Here is a 22,278-nt window from a genome sequence, read left to right on the forward strand (position 1 = left end):
GACTGGTACAGGGTAGAGAGGAGGTGCTTGGGGCGACGTGGGGGGGAAATTGCTGATCTCTCACTACGCAGGTTTCACTTTTCCCGACACCGAACAACATTGTCATTGACAGTAAAAATATTTAAAAAAGGTGGATGGCAGCAACTGCATAGCTGTCTACGTTTTAAATCTAGTGAATTATATTTTCCTAGCTAGTAGATGAATACACGTCGGTTGCTGTGAGCAGTCAAACGTTTTAGTACAAAGCCAGCCAACTACTTTTGCAAAGTCAGTACAGCTAACGTTGGCTAGCTTGCGTAATTTTGGTGAGACAGTTTGCTAGCTACCTAACGAGTAAAATTAGTATTTTCGCGAAACACAATTCTAGTATTACTCAAAGGTCCGCGCTTACTAAGTTTCTAGTTTTTGGTTCAGCTGACAGTTCGCTAGTTGGTGTAGTGACCGATTTACCGGCAAAATGTCTTTGAAATTAATAATCGATCCCTAGCGAACTTCAAAGCCAGGTAAGGTATGTTTGCGTGCCGTGTCCATCTCATTTGACCACTTTTTCGATAGCTAAAGAGGTGTGCTCAGTGTGAACTAATATATTCAGTTTGACCTGATGTCATTTTATAGTTCAGTAGCTGTAGCGAGTCTGGAAAACATTGCATCATTATGTTGACGTGCGTATGTAATTGGTATAGCTATTCACCCCCTCACTGTAGTTGGGGCTGTAAACAAACAGCGACAAGACGGCAAGAGAAGGGAAGGAGGCGCTCGAATCGCTCCTTCAGGATTCATCCACTGCATCATCAAAAATGGAGTTGGCACTGGTAAGTTAGTAACGTTAGCTACAAATGTATACATGAACACTGTAGTTCACAGGCGTCTGGCATCTTCGTCTTTGTTACTATACAAGCGAACTAACCTGACAGTGATAGTCAGTCTCAGAAGATTCAGTTTAATTAAAACTGCAGAAAACGCTCCACCATTTCCTGGTTGCTAAAAATCTAATAGTTCGCCTAATTTAAGTTTATATGACAAAAGTGTTGGGTATCGTTTTTTTAACCATATAAACCGCTGTGAAATATATTTTCCATTACCAAAAATATATCTTCAGATGTTTGTAGTTGGTGTACAAAAGTAAGACGCAAAAAACGAAATTAAGAACAGGACGCATAGAAATATGCACATAGAGCAGGTCTAATTAGTCTTTCAATGAGAATGACAGATCTATAACTCAATTTCTGTGAATTTGGTCTTCACCCAAAAGTTACATATTGCAGCTTTAAAATGTATGTCAAATAAAAACCAATGACTGCAGAGTTAAACCATACAACTCTCTGCACAAGGACTACTTCTACCAAATTCCACAAATGTTACTAAAACACATTTTCTTGAACATTGCAGGTGCAATGTTTGGTAACAGAATGATGGCACAAACAGTTAGCTAAATTCGTTTTCTGCAAAGATTTGGTTTGAATACCTGCGGTCAAAAGCAGGATTTGACTATATTCTCCAGAAGTAAGGAGTTGAAATCTTCCGAAGTGCATGGAGGTGAGGCCCAACACCGTTTAATGTTCTATAGGCAGCCCTTTATTGGTCATAGTTGTTTGTTGCCATGGCATTCTTTAGAAAAATAGGACTTTTTTTTGTAATGATGAGAATAATGTGCTGTGGGCCTGAGCCTGTGGCGTCGGGATAAAGGAGGCTGCCATAGACGGAGAAAGTAGTATTTTCTGTGCAAACATTGTACTATTCTACTACACTAATTTTACATTGGTTATGTCATCCTGGCCTGGGGAAGACTGTATAGTGCACACAGGCTGAAAGTCACACATTCATTTGCATAACCAGTCTCCCACCACCATCCAATTCTCAGTGACCCATATTTAGTGTCACACACACAGAGACAGACTCTCTCTCTCTCACACACACAGTTTAAATCACAGACACTCTCTCACACACACAGTCTAAATCACACACAGAGACACAGCCACTGCATGACTCACATTTCATAGAGACAAAATTTGTCAGAAAGCGATTTAGAGGGGAGGGGAGAGAGCAGCGCAGTTCTGTTGTGTGTGTGTGTGTGCGAATCAACGAGCAATTGAGAGAGAAACCAATTTAGAAGCCTGTGGGTGGGGGCGAGAAGAGGGGTAGCAGCAGCAAACCATTGTGTGTTAGATCGAGAAGCAAACCATTGTGTTTTAGATCGAGAGAGAGGGAAGTGAGAGATGGAGATGTCTTATTTTGTAATATGCTGTTCGTAGCAGCAGCACAGAGAGGGAGAGAGGTGAAAGAGGGAGACATGCAACAGAAACAGGATTCTCAAGGAGGCAAACCCTCAAGCATCCTGGGAAAGGTAGGGAGGATAGCCAGTGTCGTGTGTGTGTTACTGTCAAGTGCCAATGTGGATGCGTTTTCGTGCTATGCTGTTGTGCAGTTGCGTCTACATGCTTTTAAAAGTAATTGTTAATCACCATGATTACAGTATTTGAGACCCGGCATCATCCGCCTGTCAGCATCTATATGTCTTTGTTTGTATGTATGTTTGTGTGTCCATGTGTTTCAGATTGAGTGTTTAAAATTCACATGTACAGGGTTGCAGGTGTAGTTGGATGGTACAGTGAACATCTGCTGCAGGACTACGTGAAATAAAACAATAAATTGTTATAAAAAACAATAGAAATAGCACTATAAACATAACTGAAGCAGTGATGAATAAATACATGTCCATTGAGGCAGAATAAAGACTGTTGAGGGGGTGGAGGATGAACATGGGGGGAGTAGCAGGCTGACTAAGACTGTTGAGGGGGTGGAGGATGAACATAGGGGGAGTAGCAGGCTGACTAAAGACTGTTGAGGGGGTGGAGGATGAACATAGGGGGAACAGCAGGCTGTCTAAAGACTGTTGAGGGGGTGGAGGATGAACAGGGGGAGCAGCAGGCTGACTAAGACTGTTGAGGGGGTGGAGGATGAACAGGGGGAGCAGCAGGCTGACTAAGACTGTTGAGGGTGGAGGATGAACAGGGGGAGCAGCAGGCTGACTAAGACTGTTGAGGGGGTGGAGGATGAACATAGGGGGAACAGCAGGCTGTCTAAAGACTGTTGAGGGGGTGGAGGATGAACAGGGGGAGCAGCAGGCTGACTAAGACTGTTGAGGGGGTGGAGGATGAACAGGGGGAGCAGCAGGCTGACTAAGACTGTTGAGGGGTGGAGGATGAACAGGGGGAGCAGCAGGCTGACTAAGACTGTTGAGGGGGTGGAGGATGAACAGGGGGAGCAGCAGGCTGACTAAGACTGTTGAGGGGGTGGAGGATGAACAGGGGGAGCAGCAGGCTGACTAAGACTGTTGAGGGGGTGGAGGATGAACAGGGGGAGCAGCAGGCTCACTTAGACTGTTGAGGGGGTGAACATAGGGGGAGCACCAGGCTGACTAAAGACTGTTGAGGGGGTGTGGGGACCAAGTGAAATAAAACAATAGAAATAATAAGAAGAATATACATATTTACATCTGCAACAATGATGAATGTCATTGGGGTGGGGAGGAAATGTCCATGGGGGAGTAGCCAGGGGGAGGGGGTAGTAGGATGCTGACGTGGTAGCTATTCAGCAGCCTGATGGTCTGGGTGTAGAAACTATTGGCCAGTCTTCCAGTTTTAGCCATGATGCTCCTGTACTGCCTGCATCTGAGTGATGGAAGCTGCGAGAACAGGCCGTGGCTGAGGTCAATGATGATCTTCTTGGCCTTCCTGCAACACCTGGTGTTGTAGATGTCCTGGAGGGCAGACAGTGTGCACCCAGTGGTGCGTTTGGCTGCACGTATCACCCTCTGAAGTGCCTTACGGTCAGAGGCAGTGGAGTTGCCGTACCAGGCTGTGATGCAGCCCGACAGTATGCTCTCGATGGTGCTCCTGTAGAACACTGAGGGCCCTCTTAGAGAGGCCTAATTTCTTCAGCCTCCTGAAGTTGTTCTGCCGCCTTCACCGCGGTGTCCGTGTGATTTGACCATTTTAGCTTTTCTAAGACATCTACACAGGAATTTGAAGTTCTTGACCGTCTCCACGCGGTCCTGTTGATGAGGATGGGGGCTGTCCGACCTGGTTCCTACGGAAGTCCACAATCAGCTCCTTTGTTTTACCAGGCACCATGCCGTCAGAGTGCCTACCTCCTCCCTGTAGGCCATCTCGTCGTTGTTGGTAACCAGGCCTACTACTGTTGTGTTGTCAGCAAACTTGAGGATGGAGTTGGAACTGTGTGAGGCCATACAGAGAATACAGGAGGGGCCTGAGGACGCACCCTTGTGGGGCCCCAGTGTTGAGATTCAGTGTCGAGCACGTAATGTTGCTTACTTTCACCACCTGGGGGTGGCCCGTCAGGAAGTCCAGGACCCAGTTGCATAGGCAGGAGTTCAGACCCAGGGTCGTGAGCTTTGTAATGAGTTTATAGGGCACTATGATATTGAAGGCTGAGCTGTAGTCGATGAACATCATCCTCACATATACATTCCTTTTGTCCAGATGAGTAAGGGGAGTGTGCAGTGAAATGGTTTATGTATGTATGTACGTGCGCCTGTGTGTTGGTATTTATCAGTGTGTGTCCCATTTATCCCTGCGTCTCGAGCTATATTTAGTGTTTGTCTGTGTACATCTCCCCCTTCCATGTATGTCCATCAGACGTGTGAATAATGAGAACGCTCAGTCTCCATGTGATTCGCCATGACAGCTCCTTTGTTAGTGTGTTGACTGTCTGCACGCATCTCCATCACCACTGGTTGTGTTGTTATATCTGCGTGTACTTGTGCATACATCATCAACATGTTTCCGTACTGTGCGTAGCCTTTTAGGGCGTCTTTTGTGTTTTCACAAGCAGAATGTGCGGTGTAAGCTGTATTGCCTTCCTACATGCCTGTGTACGTAGCATCAGTCACACATAAAACGACATGTGGACGTGTGCTTATCCCTCGTCCTCTTTTTTTCTCACCCCCTTCTCTCCTCCCATCTCGCTCTCGCTCCATGCCCCCCCCGCAGGCGCATCCAGCTCTCAAGGCCTTCATGTGTGGCTCCCTCAGCGGTACCTGCTCCACGCTGCTCTTCCAGCCTCTGGACCTGGTCAAGACACGCCTGCAGACCCTGCAGAACACCATGAAGCCTGGGTATGTAGTGGAGCTCGGCAATACGGACAACAATCCATATCGCCATAAATGGACACATTTGTTGCGATTCAAGGTGCACAGTTACTCTCCGTTTGCACCCTATTTACACTGTGTCAAAGAAATGGCCATAATATATTATCCTAAGTTATTTGGTTACCAGGTCATCCAGCATTTAAAAGATGATGTAACACTGCGACAGGAAGAGACCTGTATTTTAAACCGTCTACAAAGCACCTGCAGCGCAGCTTCAGCTTCGATGTTGTGCAGTGTCAATGACATGTAGGGCTTCGCCGTCCTACTGGATCACATTTCAGTTGTTGCCAAATACTGCGCTGCACCCGTTTCAGCTCCGATGCTATTTTGCCATGACATTGTATTTCTTGTCCAGATTGTGAACCATCTTCTTTTGCGATGTGGTACGTTATGTCATCTGTAATTTCATTCCATCGGTTAGTGTGTGTTGCATAGTAAGTTGTGTATGCAAACGATTCCTTGTTGCGTTGTTGTCCCTGGGCACTGCTCTTGTCATGACTAAGGCTGTTATAGTGACCATATTACCGCCACACCGCTAGTTATGAGTCATGGCCGCAGTCAAATTCCACATGCCCGTTGAGTCTCGGTAACGAGGCTCCAAAACTGCGCTCTGATGCCGCTGATTGCCTACCAAACTTGCTAACTTCTGCTAATGTCCGGTACTCAGCCCTTCATTCTCCCTTTAAATCACTGTGTTCTTCTGAAATAGGCTACATTTTCTTCCTCATAATGTTTCTTTAGACCTGCCTAAAATATCCAATGGATTTATCGGAATGCTGTAAGCCAGTCGTTCTGCCCCTGAACAAGGCAGTTAACCCACTGTTCCTAGGCCGTCATTGTAAATAAGAATTTGTACTTAACGGACTTGCCTAGTTAAATAAAGGTTAAATAAAATAATATTAAATGGATTTATTTGACTTAAAATGTATATGTTCCAAAGGTCTGCATCAGTGGCTTGTAGGCTATGTGTGGTAGTCAGAAAGGCTAAACACGTTTATGTTAGTTAACAGTCAATTACCGTTAGTCAGGCAGTTATTTGCATCACAGTCACCCGCTGACAACTTTTCATGACAGCCCTAGTCATGACACTTGTTGACCTCTGTCTAATTCTTCTTCGCCATGCGTTCGTCATGCTGTATTACCTGCCTGTGTTTCAAAGGGTGGAAACAGTTGTTGGTGTTACCTCGAGTGGTTGTTATAGTTGTGCGACAGTTCAAGCACATCGCCTCACTCTGCTCAATGTCACTGGGTTGAAAACCAGAATAGGCCCAAACAACCGACACAGCGTCCTTATTTGGTAGCAATTGTTCTTGGATTTCTGGGACGGCAGTTTGTTTGTCTCTGTTCATTTGACCCCGCTAATGAACAAGGCCACTCGCAACATCACTTGGGAGAACTGCCAACAGCAGGTGTTGGAAGCTTGGGATAGAACACGGCTCTGATTGGCTCAAATAAAACGGCCTAGATGAAAGTGTTGTGTTCCGGCAGCGTGATGCTTTCATATATGCATTCGCAAAATTTCTTCAGTATGATATGGAATGTCAGTGTCGGTAATTTTTGGTTTCTCATCCCAGCTCTAGTCTTTAGGACACACATACACAGAAAGAGCCGGAGACATACAGGCACACACACTCGCGCATGTATACTTGCATAAACACCGATACAAACACGCTGAGAGATACACATACTGCAGGGTAGAACCCCTCTTCAGTAGCTTTCAGACAGTTTGAATCCCCTCATTTGACCCATATATGCTAATTAGACACACTTCCATGCTAACAACTCCTCACTAGAATTGACCCCCGAAGACGTGTTGGGAACATATCTACAGGTGTCTTTTTAGACTTTCGCTTATTTTCAAGTATCCAGTCTCTAAGCTTAATGGGTGTGTGTGTGTGTGTGTGTAACCATTTATTTATCTCCTGTCTCAGAGCTCCTAAGGTGGGGATGATGACGGTGCTTATCCAGGTCATTCGGACAGAGAGCTTCCTGGGCCTGTGGAAGGGAGTGTCACCGGTGAGAGTCTAATCGAAGCAGTCTGGCTTCCCTGTTCATCTTGTGGTTTACTTTCCCTGTTTTAACACAGTCTGTGATCAAAGTCTGACTTACTGTATCACTTTGGTTAGTGAATCATTTTCTAAGAACCAGACCTTCTTCACGTCACTCTCCAAAAACGACTGAACTTTTTTTTTTTTTTTACAACTGTTTTCTTTTGTGTGAACAATAGCAGAGATGCATAAAGATGGCGGCCCCATGTACAGTTGATGTCAGAAGTTTACATACACTTAGGTTGTAGTCATTAGAACTCGTTTTTCAACCACTCCACAAATGTCTTGTTAACAAACTATAGTTTTGGCAAGTTGGTTAGGACAGATGTAATATTTTCAACAATTGTTTACAGACAGATTATTTCACTTATCACAATTCCGGTGGGTCAGAGGTTTACATACACTAAGTTGACTGTGCCATTAAGCAGCTTGGAAAATTCCAAAAAATTATGTAATGGCTTTAGAAGCTTCTGATAGGCTAATTTACGTAATTTGAATCAAATGGAGGTGTATATGTGCATGTATTTCAAGGCCTACCTTCAAACTCTGTGCCTCTTTGCTCAACATCATGGGAAAATCAAAAGAAATCAGCCAAGACCTCAGAAAACAAATTGTAGACCTCCACAAGTCTGGTTCGTCCTTGGGAGCAATTTCCAAATGCCTGAAGGTACCCCGTTCATCTGTACAAACAATAGTACGCAAGTATAAACACCATGGGACCACGCAGCCGTCATACCGCTCAGGAAGGAGACGCGTTCTGTCTCCTAGAGATGAGCATACTTTGGTGCGAAAAGTGCTAATCAATCCCAGAACAACAGCAAAGGACCTTGTGAAGATGCTGGAGGAAACAGGTACAAAAGTATCTATATCCACAGTAAAACGAGTCCTATATCGACATAACCTGAAAGGCCGCTCAGCAAGGAAGAAGCCACTGCTCCAAAACCACCATAAAAAAGCCAGACTACGGTTTGCAACTGCACATAGGGACAAAGATTGTACTTTTTGGAGAAATGTCCTCTGGTCTGATGAAACAAAAATAGAACTGTTTGGCCATGACCATTGTTATGTTTGGAGGAAAAAAGGGGGAGGCTTGCAAGCCGAAGAACACCATCAAAACCGTGAAGCACGGGGGTGGCAGAATCATATTGTGGGGGTGCTTTGCTGCAGGAGGGACTGGTGCACTTCACAAAATAGATGGCATCATGAGGGAGGAAAATTAAGTGTATATATTGAAGCAACATCTCAAGTTAAAGCTTGGTCGCAAATGGGTCTTCCCATTTTATTGTGGGAAGCTTGTGGAAGGTTACCCGAAACCTTTGACCCAGGTTAAACAATTTCAAGGCAATGCTACCAAATACTAATTGTATGTAAACTTCTGACCCACTGGGAATGTGATGAAAGAAATAAAAGCTTAAATAAATAATTCTCTCCTATTATTCTAACATTTCACATTCTTAAAATAAAGTGGTGATCCTAACTGACCTAAGACGGAATTATTACTGCGATTAAATGTCAGGAATTGTGAGTTTTGGCTAAGTTTTGGCTAAGGTGTATGTAAACTTCCGACTTCAACTGTACTTATCACAAATGCCTCGTTTGCGCATTTCCCCGAATTGTACATGGCTCTCCTTGACTCTTTTATCGTGTTCTCATTAGCACAATATACATGATGATAACAATTCTAGCTCCAAGACGGCAGCAATTTGAAACCCCCAAAAAGTTGATTGTGCTGATTTATTGTTGTTGAACCATGTCGCGCTCCGTCGTTTAAAAACTCAGTGGATGTCATGTCTGAGTTCCACCGTCTTTATCCACTTCACCATAGTTTCTACCTTAAAGAAGAATTCAGCTACAATCTAAATCTTGGACTTTCTATCTCGCCCTCCTCTCTCTCTCTCCCTCTCTCACCTCTCTCTCTGTCCTCGCACTCTCTCTCTCTGTCCTCGCACTCTCTCTCTGTCCTCGCACTCTCTCTCTCCCCTCTATCTCTGTCCTCATACTCTATCTCTCTCCAGTCTTTTGTGCGCTGTATCCCAGGCGTAGGGATCTACTTCTCTACCTTCTACTCACTGAAGCAGCACTACTTCCAGGAGGGCCGGGCCCCTAACGCTGGGGAGGCTGTGCTGCTGGGGGCCGGGGCCAGGGCCGTGGCTGGGGTCTGCATGCTGCCTGTCACCGTCATCAAGACACGCTTCGAGGTGAGAGCTTCTTCTCGGTGTTGTGAATGGGGATGGACTAAAATAAAAGATGGAGAGGGAAAGGAGCTGGGATTAAGGCATGGTTGAGTGGGCGAGAGGTTGTTACAACTATATCAGGATGGAAAAATACTTTGAGGCAATGGTGTAGGATGGAGAGAAGGAGGTGGAGGGAGAGGAGCAAGGATGAGGTGAGGGTTGCTACAGCCATGTATGTTTAGGATTGATTAGGAGGAAGATAAGCATGAATGGATAGAAGAAGGGTTGGAAGGATGTATGAATTAAGATGAGGAATGGTTCAGAATCAGAATGTGTGTAAAGAAAAGGGAGAATGAAGTCAGGAAGTAAACAAAGGAGGAAGGGGAGGAGTTGGTGGTTCAGTAATAACATAGAACAAGCACTAGCAGATAGGCTGGGATATTTCTGGTGTCTGGGCTGGAGCTGGAAGGTAGAATTAGAGAGAAGATGATGGTAGAATTAGCAGCCTGCCACCGCAGAGAGAGAAGGAGAAGATGAAGGGAAAAGAGAGGCGAGAGAGCGTGGAGAGAGAGAAGGTTATCTGATGAGAGCTGATTGCCTTGGGAATTAAACGCTTCTATCTGCATTTGAATAAATTCTGTTGTGTTGGTTTTATAAGGACTGAGCATCTAGCTGTGCGTAGAGGATCTGTCACGACTACAAATGTTTAATGTAACTATGTCACCTGCTAGTTTTTTCATCTGTATGACTACGTGTCATCTGTTTATTAATGGGGCTCCGTTGGTTTCCAGAGGTGGTGGATATCTATCTGGTTTAGTGTTTAAATGTTGCTAGTAGTTGTGTGTAATGTTGTGTATTGAGTTAGTTTTCAATCAGTGGAGGCTGCTGAGGGGAGGACGGCTCATAATAATGGCCGGAATGGAGTGAATGGGAAGGTATCAAACAGATGAAAACCATGATACCATTCCATTGTCTCCATTCCGGTCATTACTATGAGCCGTCCTTCGCTGTATTCAGAGTTGGGGTCAATTCCATTTCAATTTAGTCAATTGAAATGGAACCGACCCCAACCCTCTTGGTAATCTGTAGGTATTCCAGAGTGGACGGTATAACTACGTGATCTACTGTGGTTGTAGTGTATAATGTGTTGTATTACTGTGTGCGTTGCGCAGAGCGGACGGTACAACTACGTGAGCGTCCTGGGAGCTCTGAAGAGCGTGTGTGAGACGGAGGGACCCAGGGCTCTGTTCTCCGGGCTGACGGCCACACTGCTCCGAGACGCCCCCTTCTCTGGCATCTATGTCATGTTCTACAGCCAGGCCAAGAGGTCCCTGCCACCGGGTAAGAGAAACACACTCTCTATGTGAGAGGAGGGGAAGAGGGCGAGTGAGAGACTACAAAATGTCACACCGACACACTGAATAGTCAAGTGTGTTACTTCAGCAGGATTTCTTTACATTGGCGTCTGTTAGTGTAAACAGCTATTAAACGCCATGTGGGGTATTGCTTGCATGTGAATTCCAAGTAATCCAGAATAATGACATGTTTATTTTACCTTTTTTAAATAGGCAAGTCAGTTAAGAACAAATTCTTATTTACAATGACGGCCAAGGAACAGTGGGTTAACCGCCTGTTCAGGAGCAGAACGACAGATTTTTACCTAATCAGCTCAGGGATTCGATGTTGCAACCTTTCGGTTACTAGTCCAACACTCTAACCACTAGGTTGCCTGACGCTGTATTTTCTGTTAGTGCCCGTGTAGGTCTGACCATTCTCTGTGCGGTCTCTTCTCTCAGAGGTGAGCTCGTCACCCTATGCCCCATTAGGGAACTTTGGCTGTGGGGTGATGGCCGGAGTCCTAGCCTCTGTGGTCACCCAGCCAGCTGACGTGGTCAAGACTCACATCCAGGTCAGCCCCGCCCACTGGACCACCAAGGACGCCATTCGCTACATCTATACGGTGAGGCCTGAATCTTAATGAAAATATACACTACATGATTAATTTCCTATGTGTAAGGTACCATTCTTGGTCTTCCAATTGTTCCTATTCTGAGGGTATTTTAATACATGAGATATCACTATGGAGCACTTCTTATTGAACATAAATGTTCCTCCAAAAGCGACTGAACATCTCTTCTTGCGCACACTATTGTTTTTACCAACTGAACAGTGAACTCTTCTCTCTCCTTCAGGAGCATGGTCTGAGGGGTTTCTTCCGTGGGGCTGTGCCACGCTCTCTGAGGAGGACTCTGATGGCAGCCATGGCCTGGACCGTCTACGAACAGCTGATGGCCCGCATGGGACTCAAGTCCTGAGGAGAGGAGACAGGGAGGAACTGATAAAGGAGGAATATGCTTTTATACAAAGCAGCAGTATGAAGTAGAAGAAAGAGAGGAGGATGAGAAGGAGTGAAGGAGGAGGGAGAGAGGAGGTGTAGGGACTGTTTATCACTGCAACTAGCTTGGGAAAGAAAGAGGTGGGTGTCTGTGGCATGGAAGAGTGTGTGTTTTACATGTTGATGTTTATGAGAGTTATTGTGAATGTTTGATGTATGTCCTTACATTGTCAACCCTGACCTTAAATGACATCCCCTTTTTCTGAGAACTGAACTGATCCCTCTCTGACTGGGGAGACCATAGAGAACTATCTATTTCTATGGGGTAGACCATAGGGATGTATTTAATATATTTATATGGGGGAGACCCTCTCCGACTGGGGAGACCATAGAGAATGATCTATTTCTATGGGGGAGAACCTCAGACTGGGGAGACTATAGAGAATGATCTATTTATATTAGGGAGACCCTCTCAGACTGGGGAGACCATAGAGAATGATCTATTTCTATGGGGGAGAACCTCTGACTGGGGAGACCATAGATAATGATCTATTTCTATGGGGGAGAACCTCAGACTGGGGAGACTATAGAGAATGATCTATTTATATTGGGGAGAACCTCAGCCTGGGGAGACTATAGAGAATGATCTAATTATATTTCTATGGGGGAGACCCTCTCAGACTTGGGAGACCATAGATAATGATATATTTCTATGGGGGAGAACCTCAGACTGGGGAGACCATAGATAATTATCTATTTATATTGGGGAGACCCTCTCAGACTGGGGAGACCATAGAGAATTATATAATTATATTTCTATTGGGCAGACCCTCAGACTATGACCACTGTGGTTTAGCTCTGGATACCACTCCAGTGACAGAGACTGTCGCCGACTGTCACCCACTACCACTGTCTATGACTATGAATGACTGGGACTAACATCTAGGTGTCTCTAACACTCCCAAGACGAAACAGCAGCTTTGATTGAATTAGCTCAGCAAGAGGTTATCTGCTGGCTAAAAGTGTAGTGGACTGGACAAAGCTACCCAGTGCCATAACCACGCAACATATTTACAAATGACTGGCAGAATACATTATAACAGCACAGTGATTATTGTGACCTGTCGACTGACTGAAGGAAATAAGATATTTATTGACTGACTAAAATATTTCTTACTAGCTTGGACAATCAAGACAATATTGCTGTGCATTGTCGAAAAAGACGAGGCTGATATTTTCTATACCGCAACTGCACAATTAGCTACTAGCAACTTGGCATTGGCATACTTAGCCATATTAAAATAGTGTACAGCAGGTGTTCTCTATACCCAATTCAACTGGGATCTCATTTCTAGTGCATTCCATTCTGGTTGCAGTGTTGTAGACCGGATGTGCTTTATCTAACCAGTAATGATAGTCAATCCCAGAGTCATAGATGGATAATTGGCTCTAGTCAATGCCATTGGAACCCAGACAATGCAACTCTGGCCCCCATTGTGCTGTAGCATTGTGAGACAATAGTCAACATCACGATCATGAACATGCAGCTTCAGCATCACTGTATTACATGGGCCAGATTCAGTAGTCACAAAAAGAAAGCAAACCGGAGGGACTAGCTCATCTTGTCCTAAATGACATGTAAAATGTTTTTGTTTTTCAATGCAAAACATTTTGCTACGGTGTGCACTAATGTACACTACCCAGCTAAATATAGGAATCCATATCAGTGATGCACAGCCATGGTCCTGGATGGTCTCTTATTAGTTTTGTAAATGAATAGGCCTATGTATTCAGCATTTTGAGTAGTTCATTTTTGGAAGCCCATACACGTGTATATTTTTTAACCCACAGTGTCCAGTGTGCCATGTCATGGGTATTATTTTTTGAACATGTCAGTTTTAAAGAGATGTGTTATATTTAAAAGTATTGTTACAGATTCAAAATATACACTAAGTGAGCTCTACTCAGTATTAGGAGGGTGTTCTTAATGTTTGGAATACTCAGTCTATAGAGCCTGAAGCTTTGAGGACCAGAGATGGCTGAGAGAAACTGATTTAAATCCAGTACCATCACTACAATCACTGTTTGCCAACTGTTTTGGGGTTTTACACACACAAATGAAAAGGACAAAACAGCTTCAATATACACTGTGGCCAGTTTATTAGGTACATCCATCTAGTACCGGGTCGAACCCCCTTTGCTTCCAGAACAACCTGAATTATTTGGGGCGTGGAAACATTGCTCAATTGCTATCAAGGGACCAAACGTGCGCCAGGAAAACTTTACCCACACCGTGACACCACCGCCACCAGCCTGGATGGGGCAATGGACTCCTGTTGTTTATGCCAAATCCTGACTCTGCCATCAGTATGAAGCAACAGGAACCTGGAATCGTCTGACCAGGCAATGTTTTTCCACTCCTCAGTTGTCCAGTGTTGGAGATCACGTGTCCACTGGAAGCGCTTGTTTATAACTTATAGGACCGGACCCCGGTGTGGTTGTCTGTTGCAATAGGCCATCCTAGACTAGGATAGATGAGTTGCGCATCTCGAAATGCCGTTCCCCGCCATTATTTGCCTGTTGGTGTCCCTCCTGTTAGCTTGCACAATTCTTGCCATTCTCCTTCGACCTCTCATCAACAAGCTGTTTTCACCCACAGGACGGCCGCTTACTGGATGTTTTTTGTTTGTCGCACCATTCTCCGTAAACCCTAGACACTGTCGTGAGTGAAAAACCCAGGAGGCCGACCGTTTCCGAGATACTGGAACCGGCGCGCCTGGCAGCAACGATCATACCACACTCAAAGTTGCGTAGGTTACTCATTTTTCTCATTCTAACGTTCAATCGACTGGTAACTAAATGCGTTGATGCCTGTCTGCCTGCTTTTTATAGCAAGCCACGGCCACGTGACTCACTGTCTGTAGGAGTGAAACCATTTTTGTGAACGGACCTAATAAACTGGCCGCTGAGTAGTTTGAGTCATTGAGAGGGGAAACACTGAGTTAACCCTAGCTCAATGCCAGTCAGTGACTGCACTTTAGAATTCAACGCATATTTATTCATTCATTCAAGCCCCTTTGCAGCGGCTGGTAAAAGGACTGGGGTGATTGACATTTCTTGAGAATTGGTAGCTCTTCAGCCCTTGTCTGTGTGTTTGTGTTGTCGTTACACCAAGTTGTTTTTTGCCATAACATTCTTACCTTGGCGATTATCATCGCTATCACTATTGTCCTTGATATTGTGACTTTACACTGTATATTGTCTGTTATTATTGTCAATATTTTGTCTGTGTGTGTGAGTTTGCTCAGACCGATGCTGTGCCTGTTTTGTTTTTAAGTGAATAAAATTCCCCCCATTTTTGTACAATTCCTGGTGTTTATTTGATTCAATCTTTGCCTAGATTAACTTCAACATTGGTTCATCATGTTATCATCCTTTGTGAGTCTCTTTACCTTGAGCTGCTGTATTTTCAGGCTCCAACCTCAGTACCAGGGGTTACTACAACGCTGATCAAGGAGTTAACCAGATAACTTGCCTAAATAGTCTTAAGTATACATTTTTTATTAAAACAAGCATGAGATGGGCATGATCTAATTGATTAAACAAATGAACACACATCTAAGTTAAGCTTTTATAATGAACCAGAAGATCAATAGTTATTTCTGGTTGCTTATCAAAGTTAGCTGGCTAACTCATTGATCCTAATTTGTTGTATAGCCCGCTGGTCTCTTCAAAGCAACACCACATTGACATAACAGACAGTGACAGGCTACAGCTCATGTCCTCAGAACACCGGGGTCCATGTGTCCTGAGGAAGAGACAGGCACTACACTAGACAGCCCCACAGCTGACTTTCCCTGATGTGGATAGGGGGGAAATAATCAGTGTGATCGACACATGCTGATATGCACAAGGACACAGTCACTAAGACTGAGGTCAGGATAACGTATTCTTAAATTACCTCTTTAGCAAGCATTCTCTAACAGCACAGATTCCTTGCATAGTAGGACAGATCTTCCTTGAAACACCAATCCACTGTATTTACTCTCACACTTACCATTGACCCTGTTAAAATAACCTGCATAACCATGAGAAATACATACACTCGTGAGTACTGTACCAATCCATAATGCAAACAGACTTGGCCGATATAAGCAGAGTAAGGTGGTTAACCAGTGACAGAGAGGGAAACTAAAAGACAGTGATGAGATATCAAACGAGTGAGGAGTTCACAGAGAAGTCTGGTCTTTCAATGGATTATCAGCCATTAGATATAGATAGATATGGTCTTGTATGACTCATTGCTTCCTACATTTACACTTATCCAGAGTGACTGGTAGTTAGTGCATTCATCTTAAGAATGCTAGGTGGGACAACCACATATCACAGGCAGAGTAAGTATACTTTTTCTTGAGGTGAGGAAGGGGATTATTTTATATTCTTTGAAAGGGTAGGGCTTCAGGTGTTTTTGGAAGATGGGCAGGGACTCAGCTGTCCTAGCTTCAGGGGGAAGCTGGTTCCATCATTAGGGTGCCAGGACAGAGAAGAGCTTAGACTGGGCTGAGCGGGAGCTGCCCTCCTATAAGGGTGGGAGGGCCAAGAGACCAGAGGTGGCAGAACGGAGTACTTGGATTGGGATGTAGGGTTTGAGCATAGCCTGAATGTAGGGAGGGGCAGTTCCTCTTGATGCTCCGTAGGCAAGCACCATGGTCTTGCTCCGCCGCAAAATCCACTGGCTTCCAGTTCGAAGCTCGCATCCACTGGAAGCCAGTGGATTTTGCGGCGGAGCGGGAGAACTTGGGAAGGTTGAAAACCAGGCGGGCTGCAGTGTTCCTCTTCTCTCTCCTGACTATGTATTTCATCCCAGACAGGAACCGGCTGTAACTGTTCACTTTCTTATGATGTGGCCTGAATTGATTTAATTTCAAAGCAGTGGATTTTATATTCCGTTTGAACAGTACCCGAATTAGATAATGTTTTAATTGAAATGGCATCAAATTATTCAAAGATATAAGTACCTCAAAATGGTAACCTATAATTTTACTGACATAAACAGACTATAAAGCCGTTCAATCAATCATTACTATATGGGGTGAAGGCATGATCTCTTGGCAATAACTTTACTGTATTTAATTATACATTTAACAGAATTTGAAGTAACAACTGCTTCCATCACAATTTATGCCCGTTCTCATAGCACTTTAGTCTCAAATGATTTGACTACCATCTATCGACCTTTTTATGAATTGGTTCTACTACAATCATGGAGACGGAAATGGAAGATGATTGGTGGAATTTACAGTATATAAATACGTCACTTCCGTTTCTCTTTCTCTTTTACCGTGAGGTACAGAACTCCATACGGCGTTGTCTCGTGGTGAGATAACAATTTTATATTTTCTTGAGGTAAAAGTTGCGGAGACCAATATTAAAGCCTTGTTACGAACAACTAGGAAATTGTGTCTAAATGTTTCCCATATCCGTATAAATCCAACAGCTGTAAATAGCGAATTACATGTTAGACAGCTAGGCCAAAAGCCATGTAGCTACTACTAACCTTAGCACTAGTAGCTAGTTAGCCATGCGTGCTCGTGAAATCCATTGAAGATGTTGGATACTAATAACTGAGGTAGCCAACATCCATAAATTCAATTAGACTAGTTTCACGCATGTAAGGCTCTTTTGCAACATTGTATTTATTGATATTAATTGGTCAGTAATATTGCACTGAATTGGGGTTAGTGGACTAAACCTGCTGCTTATACAACACTTTTATTTAACCATTATTTAACAAGGCAAGCCGGTGAAGAACAAATTCTTATTTACAATAACGGCCTATCAGGGAACAGTGGGTTAACTGCCTTGTTCAGGTGCCGAACAACAGATTTGTACCTTGTTGGCTCAGGGATGAGATCCAGCAACCTTTCTGTTACTGGCCCAACCCTCTAACCACTGTTACCTGCCGCCCCTCTTCCCCACATGCTCATGTCGATCATCACTCAAGAGATCAGATGTCATTCATAAGGAACTGCAACAATATTTTTTATTTAATAATTGTACATTTTGTATTTAGAAACGGATGCTGTTGCAAGTGCCTGTATAAGTACACTAAATAATTATAAGCATTGCAGCATTGACAGTTGTTCAGCACACAATTAAAGCCTGACACGGTCTGATGTCTGTGTTCAGGTGTCGGAAGTGTGCCAGAATGATCCGGCCGGGTTTTCGCTAACATCAGTAGGGCTACTGCCCCATGACTGGAGTTTGATAGTGACCTGAGCCACAATGACCCCTCAGTTCCAACTGCAACCATTCTCTGCTTCCCTACCTTTATGTAACATCTCACCTGTCTCTTTTTTTTCCTGCAGCTTTTCCACATAACTCGTAACTTAGGAAAAGTGGTCACGATGTCCGGAGGTCTGGATGTGCTGCAGATGAAGGAGGAGGATGTGCTCAAGTTCCTGGCAGCCGGGACCCACCTGGGAGGTACCAACATGGACTTCCAGATGGAGCACTACACGTACAAGAGAAAGAGTGATGGTGAGTGGAGGAATACGAGATCCCTGGTTATTTGTCACTTTATGATCTGAAGACTTCCTGAACTCGCACATATTTTGACTGGAGGATGTGAATGCTTTTCTTCCAGCCCTGCATTATCATACGTAATTCAACTATTTGTGGTCTTGACGTGATACACTGAAACAGGTGCAGGAACAATAGTCTGCACACAAGTTTATAGGATCAGAGTTGTTGATACCTCTGAAATACACATTCCCCTTCTAAAAGCACTTGCGTTGTCCGGTCAGTGACTGGGTGAGTTGTCGTTGGAAGGGAATAGTAAAACCATCACTGTGGGTGAGATGGCAGTCTGAAACCGTAACTGACCCATCTCAATCAGTGATGGAACATCTCTTCCTAATATTGAATGTTTTTCTCTAGCTCAGACATTTATCCAGTAGATAATGAGCTTAATGTGGGTGAAACACCAGTCCTCAGTCAGTTTTAATGGGTACAGTCTTTTTCTTCATGGATTGTCCTGAGAAAGGCTAGGATGTGTATAGACATTATGGCTGTATGCGTGTCGGGTATCAACATGTAAATAATGTAACTGGTTGTCCCCTCAGGTGTGTACATCATCAACCTGAAGAAGACATGGGAGAAGCTGCTGCTGGCTGCCCGTGCCATCGTGGCCATTGAGAACCCAGCTGATGTCTGCGTCATCTCCTCCAGGAACACTGGACAGGTGAGACCCCCACTGCTAGCTCACCTGACATATTCGAGGGCCCAGAGTTTCTCCTGGGTTATGTTCAGGGGGTGCAAAATGGAAGTGAACGGTCTAAAGAGGAGAGGTACTATCTAAACTTGTCCAATAAGAAACTTGTTTTTATTTCCTGGTGTCCCCTAATGAACATTACTTTGGTCAGCTCAGTTGGCCTGATGTAATTGTGGGTGACTAGCTAAACGGCACACAATTAAAGCCTGGCACTGTGATGTCTGTGTTCAGGTGTCGGAAGTGTGCCAGAGTGATCCGGCCGGGTTTTCGCTAACATCAGTAGGGCTGCTGCCCAATGACTGGAGTTTGATAGTAACCTGAGCCACAACCAAAACATACTAAATTACTGCTAAGTTATATTCTTGGCTGGATCACCTGCTTGTTAGCCAATCCACTAACTCCACTCTCCGTTCTCCTCCAACCAGAGGGCTGTGCTGAAGTTTGCATCCGCCACCGGCGCCACCACCTTCCACGGTCGTTTTACCCCCGGAACCTTCACCAATCAGATCCAGGCTGCTTTCCGTGAGCCCCGCCTCCTGATCGTGACAGACCCCCGTGCCGACCACCAGCCCCTGACTGAGGCCTCCTACGTCAACATCCCCACTATCGCCATGTGCAACACCGACTCTCCCCTCAGATACGTGGACATCGCCATCCCCTGCAACAACAAGGTACAGACAGGCCATAGACTACAGATGTATATTCTAGTGGTCTCACATTTATATATATATATATATGAATGACTTTAACAGCCTATCATATCAGTTTTGTCCCCAATGGTGTTTCCTCAAAGTGAAAGCGTAGATGGGGACTTCCGCAGATATCCTGGTAGACTGATGAAAATATGCAGCACACAATTAAAGCCTGACACGGTCGCATGTCTGTGTTCAGGTGTCGGAAGTGTGCCAGAGTGATCTGGCCGGGTTTTCGCTAACATCAGTAGGGCTGCTGCCCCATGACTGGAGTTTGATAGTGACCTGAGCCACAACCATGAACCCTACTCGGTCTCTTCCTACCTAGGGAGTTTCCTTTGTACTTCCTCGTCAGTATTTGAAGATGCCCTCCCATGTAGTCATGTTTTTACTTGGTATCAGTTAATCCACTAACCAATTCTACTAGTTTAGACTGATCAATTCTGTTGACGGCCTTCGTGTCTCTGTATGACTGACTGTTGCCAGTGCACATAATCGTCATTGACTTACTATACAACCCTATGTCTAACTGACTGTTGTCTGATGTGTTCCAGGGCCACCACTCTGTTGGTCTGATGTGGTGGATGCTGTCCAGGGAGGTGCTGCGGATGAGGGGCACCATTTCCAGGGAACACCCCTGGGAGGTCATGCCTGATCTCTACTTCTACAGAGATCCAGAGGAGGTAACTGATATACTGGGACACTATGGTTCAAACACTGTTTATACCAGGGGTTTTCAAATCTGATTGTGGAGAGCTGTGTGTTTGGGGTTTTTGTTCTAGCCCTGCACTAATTGTTTGATACAACTTAACTAATCATGGGCCTCTGTCTGGACCACGATTAATTGCATCAGATGTGTTGGTGCTGGACTGGAACAAAAGCCTGCTCACCATGTAGCTATTCAGGAATGGAGTTTGGAGACCTCGAATGCACATTCTCCTTCTAAAAGCACTTGCTTTGTCCGGTCAGTGACTGGGTGAGTTGTCGTTGGAAGGGAATAGTAAAACCATCACTGTGGGTGAGATGGCAGTCTGAAACAGTAACTGACCTATCTCAATCAGTGATGGAACAACTTGAGAAGCAAAATATGCTTCTGATGTGGTGTTGGAGTGTTGTATGCTTGCGCTAAGAATCTATATACCTGTGGTGCCTGCTTACCTGAGCGCTCACGCAAATTGTGACTGTCACATCCCTAACTTCTAACCTCTTCGTCCCGATCCAGATTGAGAAGGAGGAGCAGGCCGCGGCCGAGAAGGCTGTTGGCAAGGAGGAGTTCCAGGGTGAGTGGACCGCCCCCACGGCTGACTTTGCCCAGCCCGAGGTGGCCGACTGGTCCGAGGGAGTGGCAGTGCCCTCTGTGCCCATCCAGCAGTTCCCTGCTGGCATTGAGGGTAAGAGCTTCACCGAGGGTAAGCAATGAATACACAGGAGTGGAGGCCACAAATGCAAAGGTGGATGGAGTAGCACATTTTGACAATCACAAAACAAAATGTCTACCGGAATACATTTGACTCAAACTTTGTTTAATTCTCCTTTTCAGCCGCTGCACCTTCCAAGGCCCCAGCTGCAGCTGAAGGCTTTGCTGGTAAGATCTACTGAAAGTAAATTATGAAAGTATTGCCCCTTTTTTGCCCATCTAGGACCTAAAATGTCCTATATGACTAACACAGGGGGGTAGAGTAGTTCTCTCATAAACCTGTAGTGAAGCCTCAAATCCTCACTGTGGATCCTGTCGGGAGAAACACAATTTCTCTTTCTCTTGACTGTGGAAATGTCTGTACAATAAATGGTTTGATTTGGATTTTCTCACACACATGATTGTATTCCTACAGAGGATTGGAGTGCCCAGCCCGCCACAGAGGATTGGTCCGCTGCCCCCACCGCCCAGGCTACCGAGTGGGGTGGTGCCTCCGCTGATTGGTCCTAAGTGGTGTCAATCAAGAGTCAAAAGCTGTGCTTTAAACAGTGACTGTCAATAAACTTGGCTTATTGTTTTTAAACTTGTCTATTTTTCTTGGGGTGAGGGCGATTACAAATACATGGGTTTATTATATTGTGTTTTTCACATTGACATAGAATTTAATCTGTCATCTACTCATGTGGTGTCTTCAGTTTGGCCTTCAACACTCAACCACAGAGTCACAATGGATACACAGAAATCCATACAAATATTATAGTGACTGTTCAGTTTACAATTGATATTTAAAGATGGAATCCTTAGTTGCTGCATCCATTTTTGGACTTGAATAGTAAAGACACATTTTGTTTCTTGAAAAATATAATTTATAAAGCTTAGTTCAACTATTACAAAACTTGTTTCAATTAAGGATTCTAGCTTTAAACAGTTATGCACAAATTGATTATAGCTAGATAACAACACTTGGTAACGTTAGTGGTAAATTTGCTACACGTTAGCACTATTAGATTTTTTTCTAGCTATAATTAGCATAGCTGGCTGGCTAGCTAACAGTGAACAAACAGATACGAAAAGAAAAGACATTTTCTTTTCGCTGTCTAAAATTGTTATCAAAGAATAGCATGAATAAGTAAGGTGAACGAAGAGCATCAAGCTAGCTAACGTTAGCC

The 22,278-nt window shown here is 44.5% G+C and overlaps 2 protein-coding genes and 2 non-coding genes across 11 annotated transcripts; all 4 read left to right on the forward strand.

Moving 5' to 3' along the window:
* The first annotated feature begins 56 nt into the window (after positions 1 to 56).
* Positions 57 to 15,095, forward strand: LOC110493547 (mitochondrial glycine transporter B). Of its 6 annotated transcripts, XM_021567892.2 has the most exons (9): positions 57 to 508; positions 705 to 812; positions 2,253 to 2,344; positions 5,013 to 5,137; positions 7,102 to 7,186; positions 9,234 to 9,416; positions 10,565 to 10,733; positions 11,189 to 11,352; positions 11,585 to 15,095. In XM_021567892.2, the coding sequence occupies exons 3-9, from the start codon at positions 2,291 to 2,293 to the stop codon at positions 11,705 to 11,707; spliced, it is 903 nt and encodes a 300-aa protein (XP_021423567.2). In that variant the 5' UTR covers positions 57 to 508; positions 705 to 812; positions 2,253 to 2,290; the 3' UTR covers positions 11,708 to 15,095. The 6 variants fall into 6 exon arrangements, with proteins under 6 accessions (XP_021423567.2, XP_036805379.1, XP_036805378.1 ...); XM_036949484.1 differs by lacking the exon at positions 2,253 to 2,344 and having other exon boundaries at positions 60 to 508; XM_036949483.1 differs by lacking the exon at positions 2,253 to 2,344 and having other exon boundaries at positions 60 to 503; positions 684 to 812.
* Positions 15,096 to 16,985: 1,890 nt separating this feature from the next.
* On the forward strand, positions 16,986 to 21,692 carry LOC110493546 (40S ribosomal protein SA). 3 transcript variants are annotated; one of them, XM_021567889.2, is made up of 8 exons: positions 16,986 to 17,104; positions 18,096 to 18,267; positions 18,852 to 18,970; positions 19,426 to 19,671; positions 20,247 to 20,375; positions 20,915 to 21,101; positions 21,233 to 21,277; positions 21,525 to 21,692. In XM_021567889.2, the coding sequence occupies exons 1-8, from the start codon at positions 16,991 to 16,993 to the stop codon at positions 21,617 to 21,619; spliced, it is 1,107 nt and encodes a 368-aa protein (XP_021423564.2). In that variant the 5' UTR covers positions 16,986 to 16,990; the 3' UTR covers positions 21,620 to 21,692. The 3 variants fall into 3 exon arrangements, with proteins under 3 accessions (XP_021423564.2, XP_021423566.2, XP_021423565.1); XM_021567891.2 differs by having other exon boundaries at positions 20,915 to 21,083; XM_021567890.2 differs by having other exon boundaries at positions 17,057 to 17,133.
* LOC118940661 lies at positions 19,189 to 19,330 on the forward strand. Its single transcript, XR_005037247.1, has one exon. It is a non-coding gene; the product is annotated as a small nucleolar RNA SNORA62/SNORA6 family (small nucleolar RNA).
* On the forward strand, positions 21,321 to 21,439 carry LOC118940680. Its single transcript, XR_005037266.1, has one exon. It is a non-coding gene; the product is annotated as a small nucleolar RNA SNORA26 (small nucleolar RNA).
* Positions 21,693 to 22,278: the final 586 nt, after the last annotated feature.

The sequence above is a fragment of the Oncorhynchus mykiss genome, chromosome 17 (assembly GCF_013265735.2).
Source record: "Oncorhynchus mykiss isolate Arlee chromosome 17, USDA_OmykA_1.1, whole genome shotgun sequence".
NCBI lineage: Eukaryota > Metazoa > Chordata > Actinopteri > Salmoniformes > Salmonidae > Oncorhynchus > Oncorhynchus mykiss.

Coding starts and splice junctions, on each gene's coding strand:
- LOC110493547 (XM_021567892.2), top strand. CDS start 2,291: ATGCAACAGAAACAGGATTCTCAAGGAGGCAAACCCTCAAGCATCCTG. Junction 9,417..10,564: donor TCATCAAGACACGCTTCGAG/GTGAGAGCTTCT, acceptor TGCGTTGCGCAG/AGCGGACGGTACAACTACGT. Junction 11,353..11,584: donor CCATTCGCTACATCTATACG/GTGAGGCCTGAA, acceptor TCTCTCCTTCAG/GAGCATGGTCTGAGGGGTTT.
- LOC110493546 (XM_021567889.2), top strand. CDS start 16,991: ATGGAGACGGAAATGGAAGATGATTGGTGGAATTTACAGTATATAAAT. Junction 19,672..20,246: donor CCATCCCCTGCAACAACAAG/GTACAGACAGGC, acceptor GATGTGTTCCAG/GGCCACCACTCTGTTGGTCT. Junction 21,102..21,232: donor GGGTAAGAGCTTCACCGAGG/GTAAGCAATGAA, acceptor TCTCCTTTTCAG/CCGCTGCACCTTCCAAGGCC.